Source organism: Acromyrmex echinatior, chromosome 14 (assembly GCF_024713525.1).
Source record: "Acromyrmex echinatior isolate Ae372 chromosome 14, ASM2471352v2, whole genome shotgun sequence".
NCBI classification, from domain to species: Eukaryota; Metazoa; Arthropoda; class Insecta; order Hymenoptera; family Formicidae; genus Acromyrmex; species Acromyrmex echinatior.
In genome coordinates this window covers 704,023-731,560 of record NC_141865.1, presented here as the reverse complement: position 1 = coordinate 731,560, position 27,538 = coordinate 704,023, and the positions used below count along the sequence as shown (strand labels likewise).

The 27,538-nt window shown below is 32.5% G+C and overlaps 1 protein-coding gene and 1 long non-coding RNA gene across 7 annotated transcripts in view; both read right to left on the bottom strand.

Moving 5' to 3' along the window:
• Nucleotides 1-1,861: 1,861 nt before the first annotated feature.
• Nucleotides 1,862-2,520, bottom strand: COX7C (Cytochrome c oxidase subunit 7C). Of its 2 annotated transcripts, none has more exons than XM_087413080.1 (3): nucleotides 2,415-2,520; nucleotides 2,186-2,332; nucleotides 1,862-2,080 (listed from the first exon to the last, which is right to left on the bottom strand). In XM_087413080.1, exons 1-2 carry the CDS (start codon nucleotides 2,517-2,519, stop codon nucleotides 2,219-2,221), a joined length of 219 nt encoding a protein of 72 aa, XP_087269206.1. In that variant the 5' UTR covers nucleotide 2,520; the 3' UTR covers nucleotides 1,862-2,080; nucleotides 2,186-2,218. The 2 variants fall into 2 exon arrangements, with proteins under 2 accessions (XP_087269206.1, XP_011050019.1); XM_011051717.2 differs by having other exon boundaries at nucleotides 2,212-2,332.
• The window catches only part of LOC147907302 (uncharacterized), a 234,481-nt gene continuing 209,357 nt past the window's right edge, over nucleotides 2,415-27,538 (bottom strand). For 3 of the 5 annotated variants that reach the window (XR_015547305.1, XR_015547303.1, XR_015547307.1), the window contains one exon: nucleotides 2,415-27,538. This exon is cut by the window's right edge and continues 12,009 nt beyond it. This is a non-coding gene — a long non-coding RNA (uncharacterized LOC147907302). The other 2 variants (XR_015547304.1, XR_015547306.1) reach the window with 1 other exon arrangement.

Genomic DNA, 27,538 nt, shown 5'->3' with positions numbered 1-27,538 from the left:
TATATATATATATATATATATATATATATATATAATAGTTAATTGATTTAATATCTATACATATTGATATATGATTATTTCTACATTTGATATTGTACATCAAGGCATATGTTTCGATTGATCTCTTATTTTTTCTTCTTATTAATTTTAAATGTTGTTGTAATTAAACTTAATTTATAAAACAAAATTTAAATAAATTTGATTAATCTTATATAAGAAAAATATATTCTCTTATAAAAAACTTTTATTTCAACATTATGGATAAGTTGCTATTTCTATTTCCGTCAGATTACGTATATCTAAAGCAGTATCCTGATTGACTCATCGGTTTAAATTTAACCTTACAGTTACTGTTATGGAATTTTGTCTGTGGTAGTAATTAAACCGCTTAATTAAACCGCTAAATCCAATATAATAATTAACAAATTCAATATGGCGAATTTTAAAAACTTCAAAAATATTCGAAAAATATTTGAATTGTTGCGAAAATTTATAAATATGTATACAAAAAAAAGTCTCTCATAATTTTGAATTTGTTAATTTTGACATTCAATTCGTATTTAGTCTAAAAAGTTTAAATAAATACAATTGAAAGCCGTTTAGTAAATTGTCAATAATCTAATTCACAGTTTTTCCACAATAAACTTTACATTTAACCATATCTCATTAACCATAGTCGACATGAAAAATTTCTTTTAAGAGCTGAAAGTCTTAAGAACATGTTTGATTGCAATAAAACTTCAGTACGTTACAATATACGTACATATTATAATTACAATATAACAAAGTAACCGCAAATAATTCTTTTTGCAACTTAAATTGTCAATTCAAACAATAGAAGCCAGTCACAGGTCGTTCGTGTGCAAGAATTTCATATATTTGAAGTGAAATAAAAATTGCAGACATTTCAAATAGACGGTCGAGAGACTCTCATTACTGAGTCGCTTTCAATATAGAATTGAAATAAATTCATCCGTAAATAATTAAAAAGTGTATACAGTCGCTTAATATTATAATATTTAATGTCGTCAACAGTTAAAATTTAACTGTTTAAAGGTCGTCTGTCGTATTTAACGGAATACTCAAACAAGTACATTTTAAATTATCTGCAATATATCAAATATAAAACAATATAATTAAAATCTTAAAATGCTAATCAAAATAATGGTCATTAAAATCTTTGGATAAAACTTACATATATTGATGACGATCAATTGCGAACGTGCTTACAGTAAGACATTACTAAAGTGAGATTAAACGAAATTATAATTAAGTTTTATTTTATCTGTTGCTGGCTTACATTGGCTTTCTATTTTTTCTGCAATTTTAACTATCAATTTCTCAAAATTGTAATGTGATGAAACAATTTGAAAACTACATTATTTGTATTCAGTGTAAAAAAAACCTACAGAAAATGACTAATCTTGTTTTAATATTATTTTTGTTAAAGTATTATTAATTTGTTAAGCTGTACTTTATCCACTATTTTTTTTTTATCAAATGTTAAATGAGAGAAATGATATGCTTATGAATACTGACCCTTTTTACACCGAACATTTGATATCACTAGTAACTTTCTATTAAATTATTTTAATTTCAGCAATGTATTTAAAGAATGATGTACTAGATTGATATAATATAATTAAAATCAAAATAATAATTAATAATAAAAATAATTAACATTCATATCATATATGTTTATATGTGTATTGCTGAAATTAAGGTAATTCAATAAAAAATTATTAATTATCCATATCAAGTTCAATGTAAATTAGCCAAATGCGAAATAGAATTCAACTCTAGTAACATGCAAGGAAGAAAACAAAATGAATAGTAAATAAAAAGTGAATTTAATACCTGATTGTATTCCAGATGATTGTATTAGTAAGACTGTAGAATTGAAAGTTCACAACAAAAATGATATAATAATCTTAAAATAAGCTTCTACATCTGATAGACATCAGATATCAGTAAATCTTTATTATAAACGCATACATTTCCTATTATATTATCCTAGCATAAATAAACTGCTCACAGCATTGATGTAGGATATCATACTAGTCCGATGCAGTCATATAATCTGAAAAATAGAATGATAATTAAGAGTAGTATTTTTATCAATTAATCAAAAATATGTATTGATGTGTATCCACAAATAAAAACCAAGGAATTTATTATAAAATACCTGACTCGCAAAGCGACACAACGTACTAAAAACTTATTTTTTCAACTGATGACGGACCATGAAGAAGGGAAGGGAAAATCCGCTGCCGCAATAAATCATAAATCCAAGTAGCAGCATGTGCCTATTTTTCGTGCTGAAGGGAAAGTTCTGTAAAAAATATCGTGATTAAACATCTAATAGCTGCTTTGTACATCGGGTTGTTATGCAACTATACGAATTTGTTACTTACATATCCAGGAACGCCATCATAAGGATCGTGATGAGCACTCCTACGAATCACGCTCGTTGTAAACCTCCTCACCTGGTGAGTGATCGCATTTGCTGAATTTATCATATTTGAGAATAAATGTTCGATCAAATCGCCGAACTAAATTTGTTGATTTGTTCCTACGTTACCCACTATTGCGCACTCGTGTGCATACACAATTGCACGACTTGTACAGATATTAGATATAGTGACTATAGATAACAATCAGTGTTGCCAAATTATTTTGACATAGAACCAGAGAGAAGCTTGAGAGCAGCCATACCCAGGATTTAGCTGTTACTTTATTTTGAAGCGCCTCTATGTCCATAAAATGTGGACATTGAATTACGTAGTAAATGTCCATGATCCGATCGGTAATGTCCACGATTTTTTGGTTGTATTTTTCGCTATGTCCACGAATTTCGGTCTGTTAAGTAGGTTCTATATTAGTTGCAAGCTGATCGCAAGATTGTTGCGACAGCCAATCTGAATCTTGTTGAATTTAGAAATCAATATTTCATATTGGCTGTCGCAACAAACTTGCGATCAGCTTGCAACTAATGTAGAACCGGCTTAAAGAACGGAAATTCTTGGACATAGCAAAGAATACAATAAAAAAATCGTAAACATTACCGACCGGATCATGGACATTGACTACGTAATTCAATGTCTACATTTTGTGGACATAGAGGCGCTTCAAAATAAAGTAACAGCTAAAGTAAATCCTGGGCATAACTGCTTTTAGGCTTCTCTCTGGTATTTCTGAAGTGTATCATATCACGAAGTGTAGAAAATAAAAGGCCGAACTAAGCTTTGAAAAGTGTGGTCAAAATCAGGTTTCTGAATTGGTATTAGTGGTGCTCGGTAGGCGGTGTTCGAATCGCAAAACTTCTCTCATATACGCTTACGCATACCAGAAAGAAACCTGAGAGAGGACATGACGGCCCAAAAACCTGTAATCACAAAATGTTGCCGCGCATTACTGCTCTCTGACAAAGTGGATATAACTACATGTCAACATCCACTTTTCTTAAGATACATCGTCCATTTTTCAAAGCTGAAAATGATAAATCAATATTTGGTTCATATAATCGTACTATATGTAGCACGATTATATTGGGTCATCTAAAAAGTATCCGCGGTACTTTGTCACTAGATATATGACCATCAACACACATCTAGTGACAAAAAACCGCGGATACTTTTTAGATGACTCAATATCTCTGTCAAAAAAATTGTATCGTCAAAAATGGATGTGGTTCATGTCTGTACTATATCCATTACAATTTTATCGACTGTATCAGAAAATGGATGTAGTTCCCAAACCGAAAATGAATGTACTGACGTTAGTGTACAGGCAATTTCAATAATAAAAGAAAAAAGATCAATATGGTCTCTCTTAGATTTCTTTTTGGCTAAACTAAAAAAAAAATTAAGGAAAAATTCATCGGAGGAAGCAGATTCATCGAAAGCCGCCATCTTCAATTCATCGTTGGAGTGAGTAGGAGTATAATAAGAGCGTAAAGATGCTTTTTTATGCTGACCCTCAAGGCTCATTTTCAGCATCAAAATAGATCATGATCGAAATTGATGCTTGATATTTGTCAATTTCTATGAGGTGATTTATTTTAATATCGAAAATGAGTATCGAGCATCAGCATGAAAAGGCATCTTAATTCCAAATGAATAAAAGGACTGTCGGTGGTGTAATAGAATTGCACAGTCGGCCATGCTTTTCAAAAAAATGGTTGAGGTGATGCAACACTGAAGCATGAGGCGAGATGCACGTCTAACCCGCTCAAGTAAACTTACGAGACTCTTAACGGATCTAGAAAAATTAAGTAAATACATAGACATAGTATCTCTAGACCGAGTGTATAACAATTGCACACGAGCCAATTGCGCACAAACTAATCACAGCGCTAGAAAAAAAAAATAAAAAGACCTCCTATACAGAAACTGGCAATGGGCAATTGCTACAGATCCTTTCAGATTTACGTGCGATATCTGCAGAAAGCTTAACTCAGTCCCCATGAACCTGGGATTGGAATACGTCCAATCACCGCGTCACGACTATGCCCAGTGCGTTTATGGGATGTAGGTTCCGACAAGCAACTCACTGATCGGAGCGAACGACTATCCATCTACCAGCTATGCAGGCTGATTCCCGAGCTTGTAATGTAACTCATCCGTGACCAAGGCTCCTAGCCAGTATGTAGCTATCAACCACTATCAACAGCTCCCGCGATGGTCCTACCCATAACTGGGCGTGGACAACTGCCCAGTTCCCGCGATACTAATTTCGATCATTGGTCGGATTTTCGTAGCTTATGCTACTCCCAGTTTGCGCCGCCTACACGCACGACACTGGTCGGCCAACGCTTTGGGAGCCGGGACTCTACTTCCCGGGGATGGTTTATAGGAATTGCTTAGCAATCCGATTCCGGGCCTAGCCCCGAGCCAAGCTTTCAACCTGATCAGTCTCCTCCCTGCTAGTATATTGGCTTGTCCATAATCTTGAGACAATCAAATAATCAGATAGCCTTTTGCCTTATCGGAACAAGTCGACTTTACTGTGGGGCGCCGGCAAAGCTCGAACTCAGAACGGTAAGGTCACGAGTCGAACGCATAAGGCATGTAACCATCGATGCCCGAGGGCAATTGCTACAGTGTGCAAGTAAATCAGTGTGCAAGTGATCCCCTCTAGACCGAGCATTCGAGGAATAGAGATACTCCTCATTTAGAAAAGACGCACTCATGTTTGGCCGGGAGCGGTTCACTTGCACACTGTAGCAATTGCTCACTGCCAATCACGGCGACTTCTGTGTAGGGAGTTTTTTTATTTTTTTTTAGCGCTATGATTAGCTTGTACGCAAATGGCTCGTGTGCAATTGCTTTACACTTACATTGACCCAGGTCTTTCTCGTTTCGCGCATGCACAAGAGAAAACGCACCTGGGCCAATCATGAGTGTGTCCTTTTCTAAATGAGGGCTATTCCTAAATTTCTGACAATGCTCGGTTACAATGTAAATACATACAGTATGGACACTAAGCGTCGGCACCTTTGATGTAGTGGGTCACATGACTTACCGCCATATTGTGGGTTGGAAAAGCGCTTATAAATTTGTTTGAGTTTTAATAAAGCTACAGAATGATTTTTCTAAAAAAAAAAAACATAATTCGATCGTAAAAATTGTTTATAGCGAGTATATTTAATTTAAGAATTATATAATAATATAATGTTAACGAACTCATTATATAAAGATAATATTCACATTACTAATAATAATAACATTACAACATAACATTATAACATAAACAAGATAAAAATAATAATTGATTAAATACTATACGAAAATTGTAATTAAATGTGAAGTTGTTGAATTTAATTATATGTACACACACACACACACACACACACACACACACACACACACACATTATTACGAGAATACTTTATCGTATATAAATATAACAGTCTACATAATATAGCGTTTCCGAAAAAATTTGATTTAATTTTTTAGTAAAACTTAATTTTATTAACTCTTTGCTATACTTTTCTTAAAAAAAAAAAAAAATTCTTTTAAATTAAAAAAAAATTAAGCTTTGTACGAACGATATACCACGGCTTTCACCCGTAATCATGTTTGGCATAGTTTCCTTATCACAAGTCTCACACAACATTGTAGGGTTAATTATATTTTATGGGAAGAAGATCCAGCTAACTTAACCTAACCTGTAATTTCAACTTGCTGAAGGCAGCCACATTCCTGGTTGGAAATCGACGCATGCGCACGAAAAATTGGGAACCATATAAAAAGTTCAGTGTCTATCAGAATACTGTACGTACTTATACTGTGACTCTGTCTAGAGATACTATGTCTATGAATAAATGTTTGGGCGCAGAACTCTCTTTCTACTATTGTTCTATTGATCGAATTATGTTTCGAGAGAGGGAAGACAGTAATGTATTATTTAAAGTCAGAAGCATGGTGGAAGGATTACGTGGTATGTGTGCAATTCGGCTAAACCACGCCTACTTTTGCTCCTTGTCGTCAATAGTGCGGAAGGGCTACCAACTATGAAACGCGAAACATGGGACGGTAATCAAGTTCTTATTTTAAAATCATCTTAAATAATATTTTGCACAAGGGGATTGATTCTGTATCTTCAAACAAGGTGAAAATTATAAAAGTGAGCTAATTTATTAGATGTTGACCAATGAAATTATCAGTATTCTAGTAAGTTTGCTTACTTTTGTAATTTTCACCTTGTTTGAAGATACAGAATCGACCCCAAGGAAAGATTTCCGACTATGAAGTACCAACTTCATACTTTAAAAACTGCAATAATTATATGATTTGTATGTCAATAGTTTTATAATATTTATCGTACATAATTATTATCTAAGTTCGTTCTTTTACGATATTTCCTAACAATTTTATCAATGTAATTAAAATGCAATCCAATACTCAAAGGGTTAAAAAATATCCATTTTAATTTCATCGTTCTAATTTATAATTTAATGAAATTAGCATATTTAAAGTATGCCAGTATGTGAAAGCCAAAGAGATAGTGTGGGGAAAAGGTAGAAGCAGGGAATAGAAGAAAGAGCGTGTTTTTATAAATGTGTGAATGCATCCGGTCAAAAAGCGCCCCGTGCATAAAGCGCCCGCGTCTAATCGCGAGCGCCGCTCCTGCCCGTCTCTTATAGCGACTCGTGATACGCTAATTATTTCTTCTTGTAAGTTGAAAACTAAGCTTCAGATAAAATTTTCATAAAGGAAAAATCATCTTAGAATTCGTTCAGAAATACGTCTCGTCAGGGACACATGGATTATTCTAAATCATCCTGTGCATATATAGTGTAACAGAGCGACCGTATCAGGCTAATTTCTTGAAAAATGTTGTTATGTTTGCTTATTAATATTCAGATCTTGAAAAATACATTTTTTGAAAAAAGTTTTAAACAAAATTATACGATTCTAAGTGATGGATTTCATAGTAACGTGAGTATGATCTTGAATAGCGTAAAAATCACATAAAGACCATCTTAAAATTTTTTAACGAGAACTATTTTTTATTACATATTCTTGTAGCTGACATCAAGAACTTTTTAAAACACTATTATAAAGTTATTTTTCAATAAGAACTTTCCAAGTTATGAGACTTGAAAGTTACAAAATCGCCGACATTAGAATTCTTTAAAGTGTCAGATTGACAATTAAAACCTTTTGAATATTGTTCATAATCACGATCTTGATAACATATATCAAGGTCAAGGCCAATGCAGATTGTTTCTTTTATTTTTATCTTTAGTGTAAAAATGAATTTTTAATGTAAATATAACAATATATATAATATTATATAGGGCAATAAAAAGTTGTAACATTATAGAGCAATTTGGACATTAATGCATTTTTTGATTTTTTCAAAGCGTCAAAATATATAATAATATCATGATCTTGTCTTCAGATCAACAAATTTTTTTGTGTGGATTAATAGAATTTAATGTGTTAATGGAATTTAATAGTATTACAATATTTAAATGGCTTTGTGAATAACTTATTATGAAAATTATTCAAAAGCGCAATAATTATTTTATATTATTTGAGTTTTGCAACAAAAATAATAAATTATAAAAGAATATTATATCTCGTGAAATTCGGTATATAATAAATAAATGTGTTACTCGTAATAAATTTAATATGCATCCATCCGATATTTTTTATTACTTTTATCGATGAAATTGATACATTATTACGCAGTACTTTATTGTTACATTAGTAATTTATCTAAATTAATAGTATTAATACTTTAAATAGCTTTGATTATACATATAATGTGTTATTCAAAAATGCAATAACTAACAATAATTTTATATTCATCGCAAGATAATAAATTTAAAAAAAGATATTGTATAACATTTTGAATGAAAATTCAGTATATGTATATATATAATGAATTTTAGAAAATTATTGTTTAATAAATTAACGTATCGCTGTTCATAAGTATAATATATCTATTTAATAATTTTTATTTATTTCATCGAAGAATATTTCCAAAGCTTGCTGTCTTGTATTATACATACATTTCAAGATTAATTAAATTAGAAATAATTAGAACTAAGACTCAAATAATTTATAAAATCAATATAATAAGAATAGAGCCAAACGAAGTCCTCATGTTGTGTTATTAAAATCGGTTTAAAAAAACCGAAAAAAAACGAACAGTTTATTATAACATATGTTTCGATCTCTATTGGGTCATTCTTAATGTTAACATTAACGCAATTTAAAATTAATAGCTACTCATTTTAATGATAAAAACTTAACGAAACATGATTCTGCTAAAAATTATAATATATAAAATTCATAATAGTTTGTAAAAATATCTATGGATATATGGTTGTAAGAATTCATCGATATGTGAACATAAAATTTAGATACATTACAATACGCTTGGAGGTCGTCGACAGTTGTCTTATAGAGTGACGTGATTACAGAACGCTTGGTGGTCGTCGACAGTTGTCTTATAGAGTGATCGCAAAAAGCGCAATACAAAGGCTTAGAATTACAGCAATTGACTGACCAATGAAACAAATATAAGTTTAGTTTAAAATCATAATTTACAAAGATTGTATAAATAATAATGTATAAAAATAAATGTATGTCGTAAGATACACAACAATTTTTTGACTATAAAATTTCTAAATTCTGGAGAAAATGTTATAAAAATAAAAATAAAAATTGAAAATTGTATACATAATAATATATGTCGCAAGATAAAAAGTTTCAAAGTTTCAAATTAAATTCTAGAGAAAAATCACTAAAAATACAAATTGAAATGATCCAAAATGTAAAATAAAAAGTATCTGGTTACTGGTAGTGAAATATTTAAGAGCAACATTCGAAAACAGAGTATTGTGATATCCTGATAATAAATATTCGGCTCTTTAGGAAAGATAAATCTAATCTGATAATGACAGTACACACACACACACACACACACACATATATATATATATATATATGTATATCGAATAAAGATTCTGTATCAATTTGCTTATTTAAACCTTGTGATTGTTTTTTACCATTTCATTTATGCAAATTTGATGCGATGGTCCGAAATAACACAAGGAGATTCCGTTTTTTTGTTAATATCAGAAGAGTGCTCATGCATTCATATATAAGTCTTTTTGTTTGACCGACGTAATTCGCATTAAATTAGATTAATTATCCTTGTTTTATTTTTTTCTGTTTGTTTATATAATTTAAAAAAATGCCGTTTATTTTTTTCCTGTAATTAACACATTATTAATCATCAATGAAATCAAATAAGGAAAGAGTAGGTAAAATAAAATACGCAGTAGGAATACAGCTGATGAGTTTGGAAAAATTTATTTCTTATACATAGTAAAAAATCTAATTATAGAATATTATGACGAATACATTTCTTATTTTGTAATCGGAAATTTATTTCAATTAATTAATTAATCGCTTAATTAATCTGAGTACTGAGAGAAAATAGTCGTATCAGCAACTAGAAATTTGAAGACAAATAGCATCTCAATTATGTATTATAAAGTTCTAATAAGAACAATAAATAAGTATAAACTAAGAAAATACAGTAATATTAACCAACTACAAATGATTAATATCACCATATTTTCTTACTTTAATTTATTTATTGTTCTTATTAAAACTTTTTAAAACACAAATTTTTATATATATTGATAATTTCTAGGAATTTTAAGATTGCTGAATTTTGGTACAGAATTAAAAATGTATTTGAGATGCATTATGCTGAATGGTTTTTCCTCTTAAGAGAAATTGAATTCCCTCTGATGACAATGCCGCGTACTGCTCGGCTTTAGTAAAAAGATTTTGAATGTATTTGTTAAAGTTACCTCAATAATTAGTTATATACTATGATATCATGTGCTTTATTTAAAAAAAGTAAGTTTGTCTAAACTAGAAAAAATATAATTGTTATGTGTTATTTTTATGAGATCTAAGTAATTATTTAATGTAGTAGAGGTGCTATTTTACTATCAATTAATAATATACAAATATTGTTATATTTTTATAGTATTGAGTATTTGATTAGTAGCTATTACTTTATAAAACTATAGTTACAAATACTATAATTGTCCATGTTGCCAAATTTATAGTTGTCACAACAACTATTTCCTTTTCTCAGTGAACTATTTTAATTAAGTTTGTAGTAAACAATTCCTTTTTAATTTCGAAGTGAAACGAAGTTTTCATAGCTCATCAATGCATTTATTTGTATTTTATTACATTATCATATTATCGATTAATAGTTCCTAAATGATTCATAAATGAGTAGTAAATTGTAGGAAAAAACAATTTTTTCATTAATCTTCGACGCTGCAATCAAATAGTTGCAAATCTTTGTAATTGCATGTTGCCTATTGCACATTTTTCATTAATTTGTTATATTAGGTGTTGGAATTAATTCGTAGCGTTTTTAATGAAAGAATGTTATTTATTTCACATGAGCATTAAAAAATACATTAATGAAAGTACTTCCCATCACTTGTAAAACGCTACGAATTAATTCCAACACCTAATAATATTTTGTAAACACACGCTTCGACAATTATAAAATAATTTATTAAACCATTGGGAATACCAATAAAAGTTGAAATTAATGTGAATTCTCGCATCTTTCAAATTTAAACATATATCACATCTCTATAATAACGAGCATTGAAAATGTCCAGATAAACAACATACATTGCTAATTATTACGATGAAGTTCAATTTAATTAATTAATTCAGTTAATCCCACACGCCTAAATACCGTCGCGGTATTCAGAGTAATTTATCGAACAATAATATCATGTTGTAGCGAAACAATCCAATCGTATATCCTTTTGTTCGATGCTTTTGAGAAATTACAATGACTTTAATTAGTGGGAATTTGTCTTCGGTCGCGGCCATGCCATTGCAAATCACATACGAGATTGAAGTTGTGGCGTGTCGGCGGCCGACAAATTTAACGCACTCACACACCTGAAACTTTGCTCACCTTTATTTTCTCAAAGTAAGAGAGCGCAGAGGCCAGGTAAAAAAAGCAAATTTCAGGCGTAAGAGTACCATCAAGACACGCCGGTCGGCCCGATGATCGTATAAAAGACCCGCTATTTCCTTCCTCGCTACGTTACGACGTCACGGCGGCACAAACACACCTGAAACTTTGCTCACCCAACATTAAGAGTACGGGCCGAGCAAAGAGTCAGGCCCGTCTGTAGCGCTCAACATCTTCCCATTTCTTCAGTGTCCCTTTCGATCATCTCATTGACGTTGGACGCAGCAACAACAGGTCGTCACGTAAAATAGAGTAGGTAACTTTTGTTCCCCTTTTTGTTGAAATAAATGTTCTAAACGAGCAAAGATATTAGTTTTGCTCAGTGTTCCTGCTTTAAAACAAAGGCTCTCGCTTCCTAGTAGAAACATCATTGGCTTCATTTTTTATATAAATACGATTCAATAATCTGTAAGTGGAATACATACAATCTTGGCCATAAATATGAAGCACTACAAAAAAAAAACAAAGTTATAAATAAATATTTATTTTTATAATAATAATAATTTTAATATTTCGTTAATTCTTTTTTTTTTATTATTGTCAGAACTCTTTTAAGAGAATAAATTGAGGATGATTTATATTTGTGACCAAAGCTATATTTAAACTTATTTTAGAAATAAAAATTCATCCTTTTGAAAAATCTTATTGGAGTGCTGCTTCTTCCAGACACGTGTATTATCGAACTACACGTATTATTCTTCTTTGAATATAAGCTGGTATAAATCTCCAGATCTGCAACAGAAAAAGAAAAAAATATGATTTTATATACATCGTTGCGATGAAGAGACAAATTGCTATAATTCATGACCCAGGAAACAAACTGATGTATTTATCGTTATTTTCGTCCAAATAATATTTTTGACGATATTTTGATGTCAAAAATGTTTCGAAATGATAACAAATAATGTCATCTTTATTTCCAGGTGATACACACATATTTAATGCGAATATTTCTTAGACAATTTTTGCCTAAGAAATATTCGCATTAAATATAGTTACAATTAATGATACCAATTAATAATAATAATACCAAAAAGTGTCATTTAACGTAACGACTGTAATGAGAGCATTTTTCTTCTATGTTTTGTTCACTGCAACGGTGGTTTAAACATTTCTTTTTTTAGTGCTCTACTGCATGAAATACACGCTTAAGCCAAATTATAATTCGTTTTAATGCGCAAGTTACGGCGTCGCTCTGTAAAACGCAACTTATGAAACGACTCGCTTGCCTGTTTTTTAAAATCTCTCTTTTTTTTTTTTTTCATAAAGGACGCGATAATAGAAGTGCTGGTTTTATGTTGAAACATCACCAAACGTAACAACCATTATGTATGTACCACCGTCCCAATTTGCGGCGGTGTTTATAACGTTGATTCAACGTTCATTTAAAGCGTTTTGTCAACGACGCCGCATGATGCGCGTCGGTTCGACTTCGAAGGCTTGAATTAAAATTCGTGTCACTTCTCTGCGTCGCTCTGTTAAATGCGATTTATAAAATTCCCCCTCACCCTTCGGCGCGTTTTATCATCAAGCCTTCCGTATACACACAGCGCAAGGCGGACTTCGACGGGGGAGGGGGAGAGAGAGAGAGAGAGAGAAAATCATGAACCTCGTGTACCGACGTTGTTCCTCTGATGTTCGTGAAAGCGCCCTTTCTTTGTGGCACACCACGCGCGATCGTGCGATGACTCGTACGATAGCGGGAACTCTCAGAGGAAGAACGAAGTGGCTAGGCTCTCTGTGAAGAGAAGGATAGAGAGTGCTTTCATTAGGCGTGCATGCACGCATATATATGCAGAAAGCAAAGAGAGAGAGAGAGAGAGAGAGGGAGGGGGGGGGGAGGGAGAGGGTGATCATCACTGCTCTCGTGGAATGCGAGTATCAAGAGGAGAGATAGGAGATTACGTCAGACTCTGGCTCCATTTAAATGCTCGGCATTGCTGAAATTGGTCCGCGGTGACCTCTGACTTTGGAACTCGTCTCGTTTCTTTGTCCAGGTCGCTCATCCCCTCGCGTACGACGTGTGAGTATATCCCTTGGCACCAAGGAACAGTCACGAACGACGACAAGATGATGAGGAAAAAGGTCTTGACGGAAACTGGCTGGAGAGAGAGAGAGAGAGAGAGAGAAAGAGGGGTGGGGGAGGGGGAGTATTGTCGATTATCGCCGGTTCTTTATCTGAAGTCTCACGTCACAGCGGGGACATGCGATGCCGAGTTACGTCTCCGAAAACGAGAAATGTCCCAATTAACGAGATTTTCGCGCGCGAGAGGAATTTCTTATTTTTCTTATTTCCTTTTATCTCAACTCTGGTTCTCCATTTCTCGTTGTCAACGCGATGGCGACGGCAGGAGTTGTCGCCGGACTCGGTGATGTTGACTCGGCGCGCGGTAACTTTCGGAGGACGGGCATTAATCATGCAAGTAACTTACTTGCGTATGACTCGGTTGGGCAAACAACGCACCGGTTTGAGGTTGAATAAGCTGATGCCTGTCGTGTCGGCACACAACGGGCGAAGGATTAATATTCTTTTACCATGCGCGCGAAGAGTCGCTGCGGAAAACTGTTTGTTATTCCGGCTGTCTCACTAAAATCTACGCCGCGGCTATGATATTCCATGTATCTTATCCCGCCTACCTGCACATGCACCACCGACCGTTATTTTCCGTTTAGATATGCGGCTTGGAATAGATAAACAGACGAACCGCCAGAATAGCGGAAGACGCGGCGTTATTTTAATTTCCAACCACTTCCGCCAGCAGAAACGCAGAGCTGAACTTGACTGTGTTTGCCTAGACAACATTACGAACGTGTACAAGGATATGCGCTGTAGGTTTCCGTTTTAATGACAACTGCTCCGAAGGATTTTCAGCTTGGCCTCTTTTTGGTGATGATATTTTAACTCTCAATCATTCTCGCAATTGATAGGAAAGAACGATTTTGCTCAAGTATCTAAAAAGTCGATACAAATCTGAAAATAATTTTGTTGGATCATCAACAGTACTTTTAATAAACTTAATATCAGTAATAAACTTACAATAATTAATTACTGTCTTTTAGTATTGCCTAGTATTAGATTTCTAGAAAAAAAACTATACATATAAATTGTATAATAATTTTGGTAGTCTAATAAAATTACTTTCTGATCTCTGTATTTGACTAAATTAGATAATTCTGCAAAACTGTTCTTTCTATGTAGTACCTTAATAATTATGAAACATGTAATTATTACGGTACTACATAGAACTGCAGTTATTAATAGTATAATAATATTATGTAATATTTTAATAACATATTCAATAGTTACACAAAAAATTTGGCTGAAATAAAAATTTAACTAGCCTACAGATCTGAAAATAATTTTATTGGACCATCAAAATAATGAATAATGCTGCAAAAAAATCTAATATTTTAATAACCAATTTGAATATTCCACATAATTATTTTGATAATTCAACAAAATTATTTTCAGATCTGTATTTAGCCAAATTTTTAGATATTTTAGCAAAATTGTTCTTTCCGTGTATTAAATCATAAAGAAGATTATTAAATAATACTTTATCGAGAAACCATTTACTTTGATTTTATCGCTCAAAAGCACCGATTTATTCTCCGATTAATTTTTGATAAAAGTACGCGTTTTAAGCGAAGTGTCTCCAAGTATCGAGCGTATTTTAAAAGTATCTTTACAATATTTCGCGTATATACATGCACATGTTGAATCTCGGTCGTCGAAAAGAAAAATCACCGTCCATCAAGACATATAGATCCGATAAAAGTGTCGCGCAAAGGACGCACTCTGGAAATTCTTTGAGAATCGCGGTCTCAGGAGTCTCCTTCGTCTCTTATATTTGACGAAATCGCTATCGAATTTCGCTAGTATGACTTGGACAGTCTCTTCTCGATCCTCCGCTTTTCAACTGAGATCGATCGACCCTTCGCGAGGATAAGGTTGACGGACGCAAACAAGATGGTTTCGCATTTCTTCTAGGACTTCCCGAACAATACTTGTAATAACGAGTCCCTTGCGAAATATAAAATTTATTTTCAATCTCGAAGACTTGACGTGAAATGCTATTCATTCAGAGAAAAACGTACATTCTCGGCTATAAGTGTAAAAGCACAAATTGACGTAAACGTTCCAATAAAAAGTAAATTAAAAATAGCTTTATTGAAAAATATTAGGTGTTGGAATTAATTCGTAGCGTTTTTAATGAAAGAATGTTATTTATTTCACATGAGCATTAAAAAATACATTAATGAAAGTACTTCCCATCACTTGTAAAACGCTACGAATTAATTCCAACACCTAATAATATTTACTTTTATAACAATTTTAACATCTTGTTAGTCCTCTTTTGGCTTTTATTGCTATTTTTTCCAATAAAGATGCAGTAAATAGAGGGTGCTTTATATTTAGTCCATATATAGTAACAATTGTAAACATGAAAACTATGTAAGAGTTTATATGTAAAATTTTATATGTAAATTTTACATATAATTTATTAATGTAAGATAACAGCACTTGATGTGGCCAAGTACTCAGTCTTTATCCAACATGGCTTACTTGAACATGATTGTTTGCAGTAATTTAAATCTGATTACAATGTTGGATCCAAAAAATCATAACTTAAATAGACTATATTGGATAAAGTTCCCTTATGTAGGCTCGTTTTCACAATAAATGATTACCTAAAGATTAAAGGTTATCAAGAGATTCATCAATGAAATTCATTCATGAACTTTTCGATAATCTGTAATCTTTAGATAACTATATATTGTGAAAATGGGGCATAATTGAATAAACTACTTTATAATTCCAATAATTATAAAATAATTTGTTTAATTATATATTTACATTTAATTTTACATATAAAACTCGTACAGAATTGTCACATTTATAATTGCCACCACTATGTCTTTTCCTCTGAGTGTTCGTGAAGCGCGGGCATGTCTTCAATAAAATAATAGCACTTTTAAAGCAATTAAGATATCTTTTTATTTCAAAAAGTAATCGAGTAATTTAAATTAATCGAAAAGTTATTAACAGGTCGATTATCGGAATTGACCCGGCGAATTTATTCTGTGATTCTCAATTCTCAGATATGTGCCTAGATTTTGCGTAGGTATTGGGACGGGGACATGTAACGAGAGCGATGACCGAAGAGCGAAACGGCCGAAAAAACGCTTATGAGCAGGTCTGATGGAACATTTATCCTGGTCCTCTGGACTCTCTACGTGGATGATCGATCGATCGTCACTCGAGCGGCGGGAGCGATATTTTGCGAAATATTTTCGAGACACCATTTTCCAGTTCACTGCGTTACATTTTACACGCGTACGTGTGGCCGAATTTATATCGCATATTCGACAAAACAATTGTTCTCGCGAACAATTGTTGGACGAGATTATTTCTATTCCGATTTAATTTTCGACTGGCTCCATCAATACTCGAAGATTGTCTTTTGGTTATCGTTACACTCGTTATTTATACATTTATACATTTACTCCACGAAAAGAACCGTTTTGCTAAGATACCTAAATATTTAGCCAGGTACAGATCTGAAAATAATTTTGTTGGCCATCAAAATAATTACGGAATCTCAAGTTTGAGTGTGCTACTTAATTATTTTGATGGTTCAATAAAATTATTTTCAAATCTGTATCCAACTAAATGTTTAGACACTTCAACAAAACTGTTATTTCTATATATTACTATCTGCTTCGTTGCGATATGAATATTTTAAGTTATAAGAGTGAGAGACAATGGCTGCGTTCAGCAGAGAAAACAATTTTGCAACTGTTGTAAAATTCTTCAATACGATTGGTTTATACGTTTAGATCTATAAAGAACCAAAAGCAATCGTATTGAAGAATTTTACAACAATTGCAAAGCTGCTTTCTCTGCTGAATGCAGCTATTACAAGGAATGGTGAAATAATTTTAAAATAATAATTTTAAGAATATGTAAAAGGAGTAATTGTTTCCCCGATAAAAATATATTGTCAAATCTATTGAGATAAGAAACACTAGAAAGAAAAATTTTAGGGCCTTCTGTAAAAGTGTATTGAGACATTTTTTTTAATAGCAATCAAATATTTTACACAACAAAAAATTTAGTTCCTTTACGAAATACATTTTTCTGTTTTGGAAATAACAAAAGTATTTGTTTGGATCAACTGAATAGTTTATTTTATATATTTTTGTTCGATATTTTCAAATATTTTATCATTATTGTAAAACTTTGATTCATAGAATAAATTCTTAATGTAATTCTTAAGACGAACTTTCATCTCAAATTCATCAGAGGATTCGCCTATAAAATATCATACGTTAGTTTCGAAACATTCTGTATACAAACGTTGCTTAATGTGCATCGGAAATAGCTGTCCGTCGGGTTATGTAACAGTATAATGATGCACATTTTGCCAACAAAACCCGGTGAGTTAAGCTACTCCCGGGGTCGTTCGTTTCATAAAAAGGAAGAAGGAAAGGAGAGAACTGAAACTGAGACGAGCAAAAAAGGGCGTACCGGCGTTTGACAGGAAGTTGACCCAGCGTCCGGTTCTAATGTATTTCCGGCCGGTTACGGCTATCAAATCGCACCGAGTTTGCGGTTTCGACGCTCTATTTCTTTTATATCCTTTTCCCCGTTATAATCGCCAATCCTCGCTTTTCGACCGTGCTCGAATTAACGACGTGTAAAGACGTCGTTGAAAGCTTTATTATTGTCATTAACGTTTCTACGCTTTCATTCGACCGACATGGCGATGGGGGCTGAAGCCGTCGCGTTGCAGGGCGCACCATATAATTCCGTGGAACGGCTCTGTCGAATATTTTATTCAAAATAATTTCAATGCAGGTTTTTAAAGCTCTTTCATCATTAACAATCGATTATTTAAATTAAAAAAAAAAAACATTCCAAGCAAAAAAGATCGTTACACAGATATCGATCACATGGGAAATCGGGGGTGAATCTGTGATGCATGTTTTAGAACGATAGGAAATTTACAGCACCTGAAGGATCGATATATAAGCACAAAACTGCTTAGAAGCTCATAAATCCGAGTAAAACCGGTCACCGGTTTGCTACAAAGACAGCGAGACGAAGCAAGAAATCATACATATCGTATCGGCGCGCAGAACGAAATGAGGATAAATCTCTGCGATAAGACTTAACGATCTCCACCCCTAAACGCGTTACAGTCATGCTACAACCATTTGCAATCTCGCGAGCTCGTAAAACAAAGAAAGGAGCGGGATTGCGGCGGTTAAAGTCGACTACGCTCGCGAAAAAAAGTCCGTTAACGAATCGATTGAAATGGAAATCGATTGAACAAGCACTCGCCGCTTGTTATTCCCCGTTTCCTGTCTCCCCTCTCTATCCTTTTATTTTTCCTCCTTCTCTCTTTTTCTTTCTCTTTCGTCTAATGTGATTCCTCCTTAACGCAGGTAGTTTCGCGACGAGGTAGAAATCGCACTCTCGAAATCTGGAAAATAAATGGGAAAGAGAGAAAGAAAAAGGAGGCAAGCGGAGGATGAGGGATAATTGTATTGTAATTGCATCCTTCAAGCTAGGTACATGCGACGAGACGGGAGAAAGAGAGACGTTGGAGAGAAGCGGAACCGCGCTCGGAGTCGAGCCGAGTCACGGTTGACCCGATTTTTTTTCCTCTCCGTTCTGACTCCGAGATGGCGCGACGGGAGTACTCTGAAGTACGCGCCAGGTTCGCGAACTGAAACTAATACCCGCGATGGCGAGGGAAAGACGACGCGGAGGGAAACGGATCTAAAGTGACGGTCGTTGCGGCCTGGAGAAAGAACAGAAGAGCTTGAGGAAGGAGCATCCGCGAAGGCGATGCGGAAATCCGAAGCCATGGCGGTAGTTCCATCCACAGGGTGTCCCGTGCGCGTAAGTGCTATCATAGCGAGCTACATTACCTTTCGACATTACGTGGATCACCGCAATAATCCCTTATCCCCTTTCGTAAGAGTCTTGCCGTAACGAGGAATCCTTACGAATATCTTAAGAACCGATGCTTTCTTGATTAAAACATGGAACAAGATGATTCTTAAATTATGAGTAATTGAAAGCGAAGAGTATTCTGTAAACTTTCAAGTCTCAATTAGCTAATGAATTAACAATTCATTTTTATTGTTATTGAAATTAAATATTCTTGGATACTTGTAGAATATATGATGATATACAATTGGAATGTTAAAGTCAATATAAATTTAATTTAATACATATCAGTGTCCCAAACAGTGTTCTCGAATTTTTTTATTAACTTAACATAAGATGAATATGTGTCATAAAGTAACACAAATTGGGTAATGCGGGGTAATTTAGATAGGTTAACAGAACTTTGAAATTGTATAAAAGATTGAAGTCGCATAGTATATTCAATCAAATATATAAAACACTAATCCATCAATAGAGTATGTTTTGTATGTTTGATTGAATATACCATGCGAATTCAATCTTTTATACAATTTCCATTAACTTATTCAAATTAGCTCGTTTTATCCTATTATGTAAAAAATTAACACAAAAATATAACACTAACACAATTTGTACACAAATTATAGAAGCACATTTTTTTAAGTAAAATTAACATTTATGATATGTTACATTAACACATATCTTATTCATTTATCTTAGAATTTACATTTTAAAATACATTATTTTCATATTATTTATTTGCTTATAAATTGTGTTATTTTAATACTAAGATTGTTAAATACGAAATTTTCAAATAACATATTCACAGTATGTTAAATTAGCACGCAAATATATTAAAAATTCCACACAAAGTGTTGAATTTCCTATATTTTATATTTGTATTAAAACCGATCCTTTTCACAAGGACAATTTATTTTAATACAAATATAAAATATTTTCTATACTGTATAATATCCAGTAACTGACATATATGACATATAAAAAAATAATTTATAAAATACGTAACTTATAAAGTGTATCATTACATTATATATATTATAATTACGTTGGTCCTAATTTTCTATTTTATGTGAAAACGTTTTGACGAGTTAACGATCAAATATTGTGAAAGAGCGTCACAAATTCTTTAATTCCCCGATTATGAGCCCGTCTCTTAGTCGTCTGTTGTCGCGCGTCGCGCTCCGAAAATTTCTATAAAGAAAGGGATTAACGCGATTCTGCTGGCAACGTTACTAACGACGTCGCGCGCTTCGCTTCGCACATGTGCCAGGGTCTTTGTAATCCGCGACGAGACAAACGTCGATCGATAAGCGTGTTATATGCATTACGAGGCCGCCGTCACCGGTGCAGAAGGAAAGTGTTCCGCTCGACGACGGAAACGTCGAGGGAAACGACGAGAAAGACGAAGAGCCCACGAGTTCACTATTTTCGTGCAGAGGACACTGAAGCTCTAGATATAGTATAGTGCAAAGGTTCTTCCATCTTTGACCTGATAATCATATCATATTTAGTACCCACATCATATTTAATAACCATATCAAAAAATTACTAATATAATACTAAACTAGTATAATACTAAACGTTTATTAGACTACAGCCTAGACTATTAGACTACACTAGGTCAAAAATCGCAGTCAAAGTAGCCAAAGGAAAATTGTCAATATTTCGGTCTCAGGTAAAAAGATTGCACTACTTTGATATATTTAGAACTTTAGAGAACACAATATTATCACGCCATGTGGACTCCTTGTTTCGTCATGCGATATTATAGGACAAACTGACAGCAGGAGTCAGAAAGAAAATAATTTATCTCACGTTTTATCCTTTCTACAATTTTTTTTAACTTTGTAGAACTAACGTCTATATTGAACCCAATCAATTATATCTCTGCAAAGCTGGATAGCAAATGGGGATCTATATTGGATCCACTATGTGATTTTTATGGATAACAAAGATCCTGATGAGATTTTTAGTTCTTTCTATAAAGATAATTTTAAAATAATATATATGTATTATATTTTTGAATTTACTATTATTTCAATCCTTCACTTTTTTTGCTAATTACTTTGTTACACTGAGTCTGTAAAACATAATTTTTTGATATGTCTTAGCTCTAAATATTAATAAGCTTATCTAGTATTTACAAATACTATAGTTTTGAATATATGAAAGATAATCAAAGTGTATATTTGTTTTAATTATTATTTGTGTAAATTAAATTTTTTAATTACAAAAGCGTTTGCAAAAAGGTATGCATCTAAATTTTTTACTTAGGTTAATTTAATCCTTGTATGGCAAACTAGGATTAATTCTTGTATGTATTGGTACAACACAATTGCCATTTAAAAAATAGTTTATATTGCTATATAAAAACAATTCAATTTTCTTTATTATATATTCAAATTTGGTTTATTTTTATTAAAAGATATTTGGTATTCATTCTCTTTTATACTTTAGAGACCCTCTAATCAGAGTTCGATCGTAACAACAGGGGAGTCCAATATTTTTCTTCAAAATTGTATGAGTGACAAAAAAAAATTTTTTCTCACTCTGTAACAGTGCGAAAGATATATTTTAAGAGAAAGATATGTTCAAAGATATGTGCTATCTTGCTTTGAATGAAGTAAATTTTATGAAAAATGTTGGACCAATAAAGGTTGCTGTCACGTGTGATTAAAATCTGATTAGAGAGTCTCTATTTCATACAAATTATGTTATTTAAAATTAATTATAAACTAATTAATAAATTAATTAATATCATTTAATAAATTAAATGGAATTTTACAGACTCAGCATCAGTATGTTACAAAGTTTTTATGGATCTGGAAAGTTAAGAAAAGAAACTTGTTTTCAAAATATGTATGTGCATAGTTTGCGTAGAATGAGTTTAATTTGATATTAGTTTGATGATGTCAGTGATTATATTATAAATTTTGGTACCAGTTCCGAAGATTGACATCCTATTAAGACCTGTTTTCATAATATATATATGGTTATCTACAGATTAAAAATTATTAAAAAAATCACATTAATAAATTTCATTATTAATTTTTTAATAATCTTTAATTTTTTAAGAAAAATACAGTAAACCAAATGTGTATTTGTGTTGGGAACGATCCATTCACGTTTTTATTAACAGTTTGTGTTGAATTTTTTAACATATTCAAGTGTTAATTTGATTATATTATTAAAATATATTATTAATATGATTATATTATTAAAAAATTTTGTGTTACATTGATATTCAACATTTTTTAATATCAAAATGATACAATATATGAGTAAGAATGAATAAATAATGTAAAAATAAAATGTTCTAAAACATAAATTCTAAAATGAATGAATAAAATATGGATTAATTTAATTTAACATATCACAAATGTTAATTTTACTGAAAAAAAATATGCTTCCACGATTTGTTTACAAACTGTGTCGATATTATCTTTTTTTATATTTATTCTCTTACATAATATTTATGTAACCTTCTAACATATTCATCTTGTGTCAAATTAACTCAAAAATTTGAGTGGACCACTTGGGACATGCGCTTTATGTATAGACTTATAAGATAGACCCAGCATGCTCCTATGATAGAAGTATAGTCAACAGAATGATGAGAGATGCAAAACATCGGTGAATCTCTATTCTATCCTTCTCTTACGAGCGCATATTCACAGTAATGCAGAAAAATAGATAACTTTACCGTTGTTTTTGCTCTCACTGTTTTCACTCTCACTATTATGTCGACTTCACTTTTACCATGGAGGCATGCTGGGTCTATATCTTATAAGATATAGATTTATGTTAAATTTGATACATTTTTTCCACCAGTAAAGGAAACCTAAGAAATAATCTTGAGTCGATCATCCTAAAATATCCGGTAAACAAACTTTACCGATAAATAAAATAAAAAAGCGTATGCGATGGAAGTTGAAGAAGAAATTCGTAAATCAATGCTGACCTTATTGGAATTATTATTTACGATACTGACGATAATACTGATAATGCATACCGGTACTTTTGTCTTGTTTTGCACGCCTTCGGCAGTTCCTATACGGGGACAACGATCGATCGATCGGAATGCGGAGAGGACGCTCTCCACGGAAACGAATAAGAAAAACGGCGCATCCGGCTGTCCGGACGACGCTAACGTCCGACGACGCCATTTCAGCGTCGCGAAATAGATCACCCGGCTTATCCGGCTTTATAGCCGACTGCGAGCACCGCCGAGTCGTGGAAGCTTTTTCGCGCACGTATTGCGAGTTATTTCAACATAATCGCTCCGCGAACTATTGAATGGAGGGAGGTGGGAGAAGGGGGAGGAAAGAGGGGAAGGGGGAGAGAGAGACGGGGGGGAGGGGGAGGACTATGAATCTGTTTCGAGAAAATATGATTTGCTTGATTCATGTGTGTTCTTCGCTGCAAAAATAAGAATCCAGATCGAAATTTTCTGAAATCGTTTTACCACTCGTCATATCTTCATATCATCTTTTTCTTTGGAAACACTGATCATCATGATTGATGTGGATATCTCCCATTTGATGTGTCGAATTAACGAACTGATGCAACGAGTTGATGTACCGCGCTATATGTACCTACATATCAGAGATTTGGATGTTTGATACTTTTTACAAAAAGATTATCCACACTGTTGATAACTTAAGTAAAAAAAATTTGATAATAATAACTAAGCTTAGATGATTACCAAAAGCTTTAATGAAATTTTGATCAAATGTTCGGTTAATATAATTAAAAAATTAACATTTAGTTGGATCAATAAACGCTAATTTTACTTTCCTAAATATTTTAGATTTAGTAATTATTAGCAAAATGGTTGCTCTATAAGCACATAATATTTTTACAATGTTATATGAATATTATTTATCGTTTGTAATATTTATATTATAGGGTGGTTTTACTATTATGCCGAAAGAACAGTTTTGTTAAAATATTCAAAAACTGAGCTAGATACAAATTTAAAATAATATAATAATAATTAGGTTAATATAATAATAATTAGACTATTAAAATAATTATAAATTGCTTAAGTTAGTTGCTAGAATTTGATAACTTTTTGCAGCATTGTTTATTACGCTTGAGCGTTATATTGTTTGAATTCTACATAATTATTTTGATGCTTTAATAAATTTATTCTCAGATTTATACTTAGCTAAATTTTTAGGTACTTCATCAAAATCGTTATCTCTCTGTTATTATTGTTGGTAGTATTTATTAAATATTGCACCAATACGCTAAGCAACATTTGATACTTATTACCACACGGAAAGAATAATTTTGTTAAAGTATCTATAATACAAAAGCTAGATACAGGTTTGGAAATAATTTTATTGAATCATCAAAATAATTATGCAGGATGCTTAAACTGATTACTAGAATACTAATATTTTTTTTTAGTATTGCTCATCATGCTTGAGTTTCCTACATAATTATTTTGATGGTTTAAAGAAATTATTTTCAGATTTGTATCGGCCTAAATTTTGAGATACTTCAGCAAATTCTTTTTCGTGCAGGCTTTTTTTTCAGTATTCAGAGAGGACAGGCGGTCCTCAGAATTCGGGACGCGTAATCTCTTTCATAGCGATGTTCTCATAGCGGTGTGTTCAAGGACTGCTGAAGGGGACGTAGATTTCATTGTATGTACGACGTAATCGCGTTCCTTTGATGCGACACGACATCAGAGAGCGAGAGAGAGAGAGAGAGAGAGAGAGAGAGAGAGAGAGAGAGAGAGAGCTCGTCTCAATGTGTTTCATACTGAAACGCGCAATCGCGACTGTCGGCGCGCGCGACGGAATGGCGTCTTCGTGTAAACCTTCTGACGACGATGATGTGCTGGTACCTAACAACGCATATGTATCTCTCCAAACACTGTGCCACTTTGTTATATTACGTTGTGCGGATCTTCCCGATTCCTACCACAAGCGAATTCCGAACATGCAGCGCAGCGAGCAGTCATACTACAAAATTAGACTGCCTCGTTGAATCATTCAGTGCAATATATATCATCAAAGATGCTGAGATGTTTCCTTGTTTCTCTACTCAAACGGCTTGAAAACACAATCTACAAATATACTTACAAATATTAACAGAGAAAGATTGTCGTATGATTAATTGTTGTAAAGAAATAACTATATTACGTATGTATGAAGGATATCGCTCTCTTGTTTAAAAGTGATACAATTAAAGAAATAATTTAAGACATAATTTTCAACTTATTATTATAAATGTTATATAAGTAAATAGCCTATCAATAAAAAAAATGAATTAATTTTGATTCCAAAAGAAATTGTTAAAATCAACAACACAAAAAGGGTGGTTTTTTTTAAGACTTATGAAACAAAAATGACAAAAATGACATTTAATCACGTTAAGAATAATGTATTTTTTTTGTCGATAGTATTTGATTAATCAATAACTTTCTGTTAAGTTGTTAATTCCCTTTTCTGAGAAACTTAATATTTTAAATTGTCATTTTAAAAATAAAAGAGCGATACAAAGTTGATAAAGTTACTTCATGAAAGTAGCTCATTACTATTGCTCGTTACTACATGATTTTAAAAAGTAATTTGTTACCGTTAGTCAAAAGATAACATATCGTTAAAATTTTCGTTACTTTTTCACAAATTTTGATGACTCCTTTTGTAGAGTGGCAATCCATGTTTTGATCACTACTTGATCAGTATGAGATCTATAATGGTAAATCTTACAATGGTTGTAATTATTCACAACTTAGTCAAACATAACACTTTCTTCTTTTGAAATTGGCTTATGCACGTTCCATACATGTATTATACGTGTACAAAGTAACGATAAAAATAACAATTATATCCATTACCTAAAAAAAGTAAGGCGTTATCATTAATGAGGAAATATAATGTTATTATACTGAAAAAGAAGAATGAATAGATGCAAATTTTTTCGTTTATTTAATAAAAGTAAGACGATCCTCGATTTAGAGCCTCTTCAGTAACATACAACTATCAATAAATGAATAAATAACTAATTTAAATTTAGTATTATTATTTATTTATTTATTTATTTATTGATAGTTATATCATTGTTACTGAAAAGAATCCAAATCAAGGACTGAAACGTGTTACTTTTATTAAATAATTTTTATTAAACAAAAAAATTTGCATCTATACCTCCTGTGCTGTCTCAAATAGGCTACTTTCTTTGATTAAATCATTAGAACCTGAATTCAGATTTCTTTTTAAAAACAAAAAGATGTTATAAGTAATATGTTACTTTTCCCAACCCTGGTGATATATTTTTCAATATATGAAAAAAAAAAGATCCAAACGATCGTCAGTTTTTACAAATAACTGATAACAAATTATACATTCGATAAAATGATCATAAAATATAATAAAAAGAAGCAATTAATTAAGGAGAAATGAAAAATATAAATATAATTCTCTTTTTAAAAATGTTCAATTTTTCCTCAATCATACGTGAAAAAATTGATTCATTGCAAACAGCATCGCTTGAATCACCGTCGTTAGGTCGGCTTTGATAAGCCTCGTTTGGTGAGAGACGTTACGTCATCGCGTCGTATGCAATATTTTTATCGCCTCTGAAGCCATTCCGCGTTCGGCGCATTCCGACTCTCTGTCCTCTGGGCTCGTTATTGTTTTTTCCCATGTCGCGCGTCGCGCCATGTCGCCATTCCGCCGCTTCCGCTTAGCGTATTTTCAAACGCACGCGCGACCGTAGATTTTTCAGGATTTCGTAACACCGCATATAACGACCTGACGCAATCGTGTTCCAGCAAACGCGCGCGCGTATGTGTGTGTGTGTGTGTGTGTGTGTGTGTGTGTGTGTGTGTGTGTGTGTATGTGTGTGAGTGAGTGAATGAGTGAGAGAGAGAGACACGCGTTTTTTTCTTCGCCCACAGAAGGACGATAAAGTCGTTAAGAAGATTCTAATAAAATCGTTTGTTTTACCGACTAATTGCAATTTTTGTGCAAAAATTTTTTTTCTTTTTGTACAGATTTAAAAATCCTT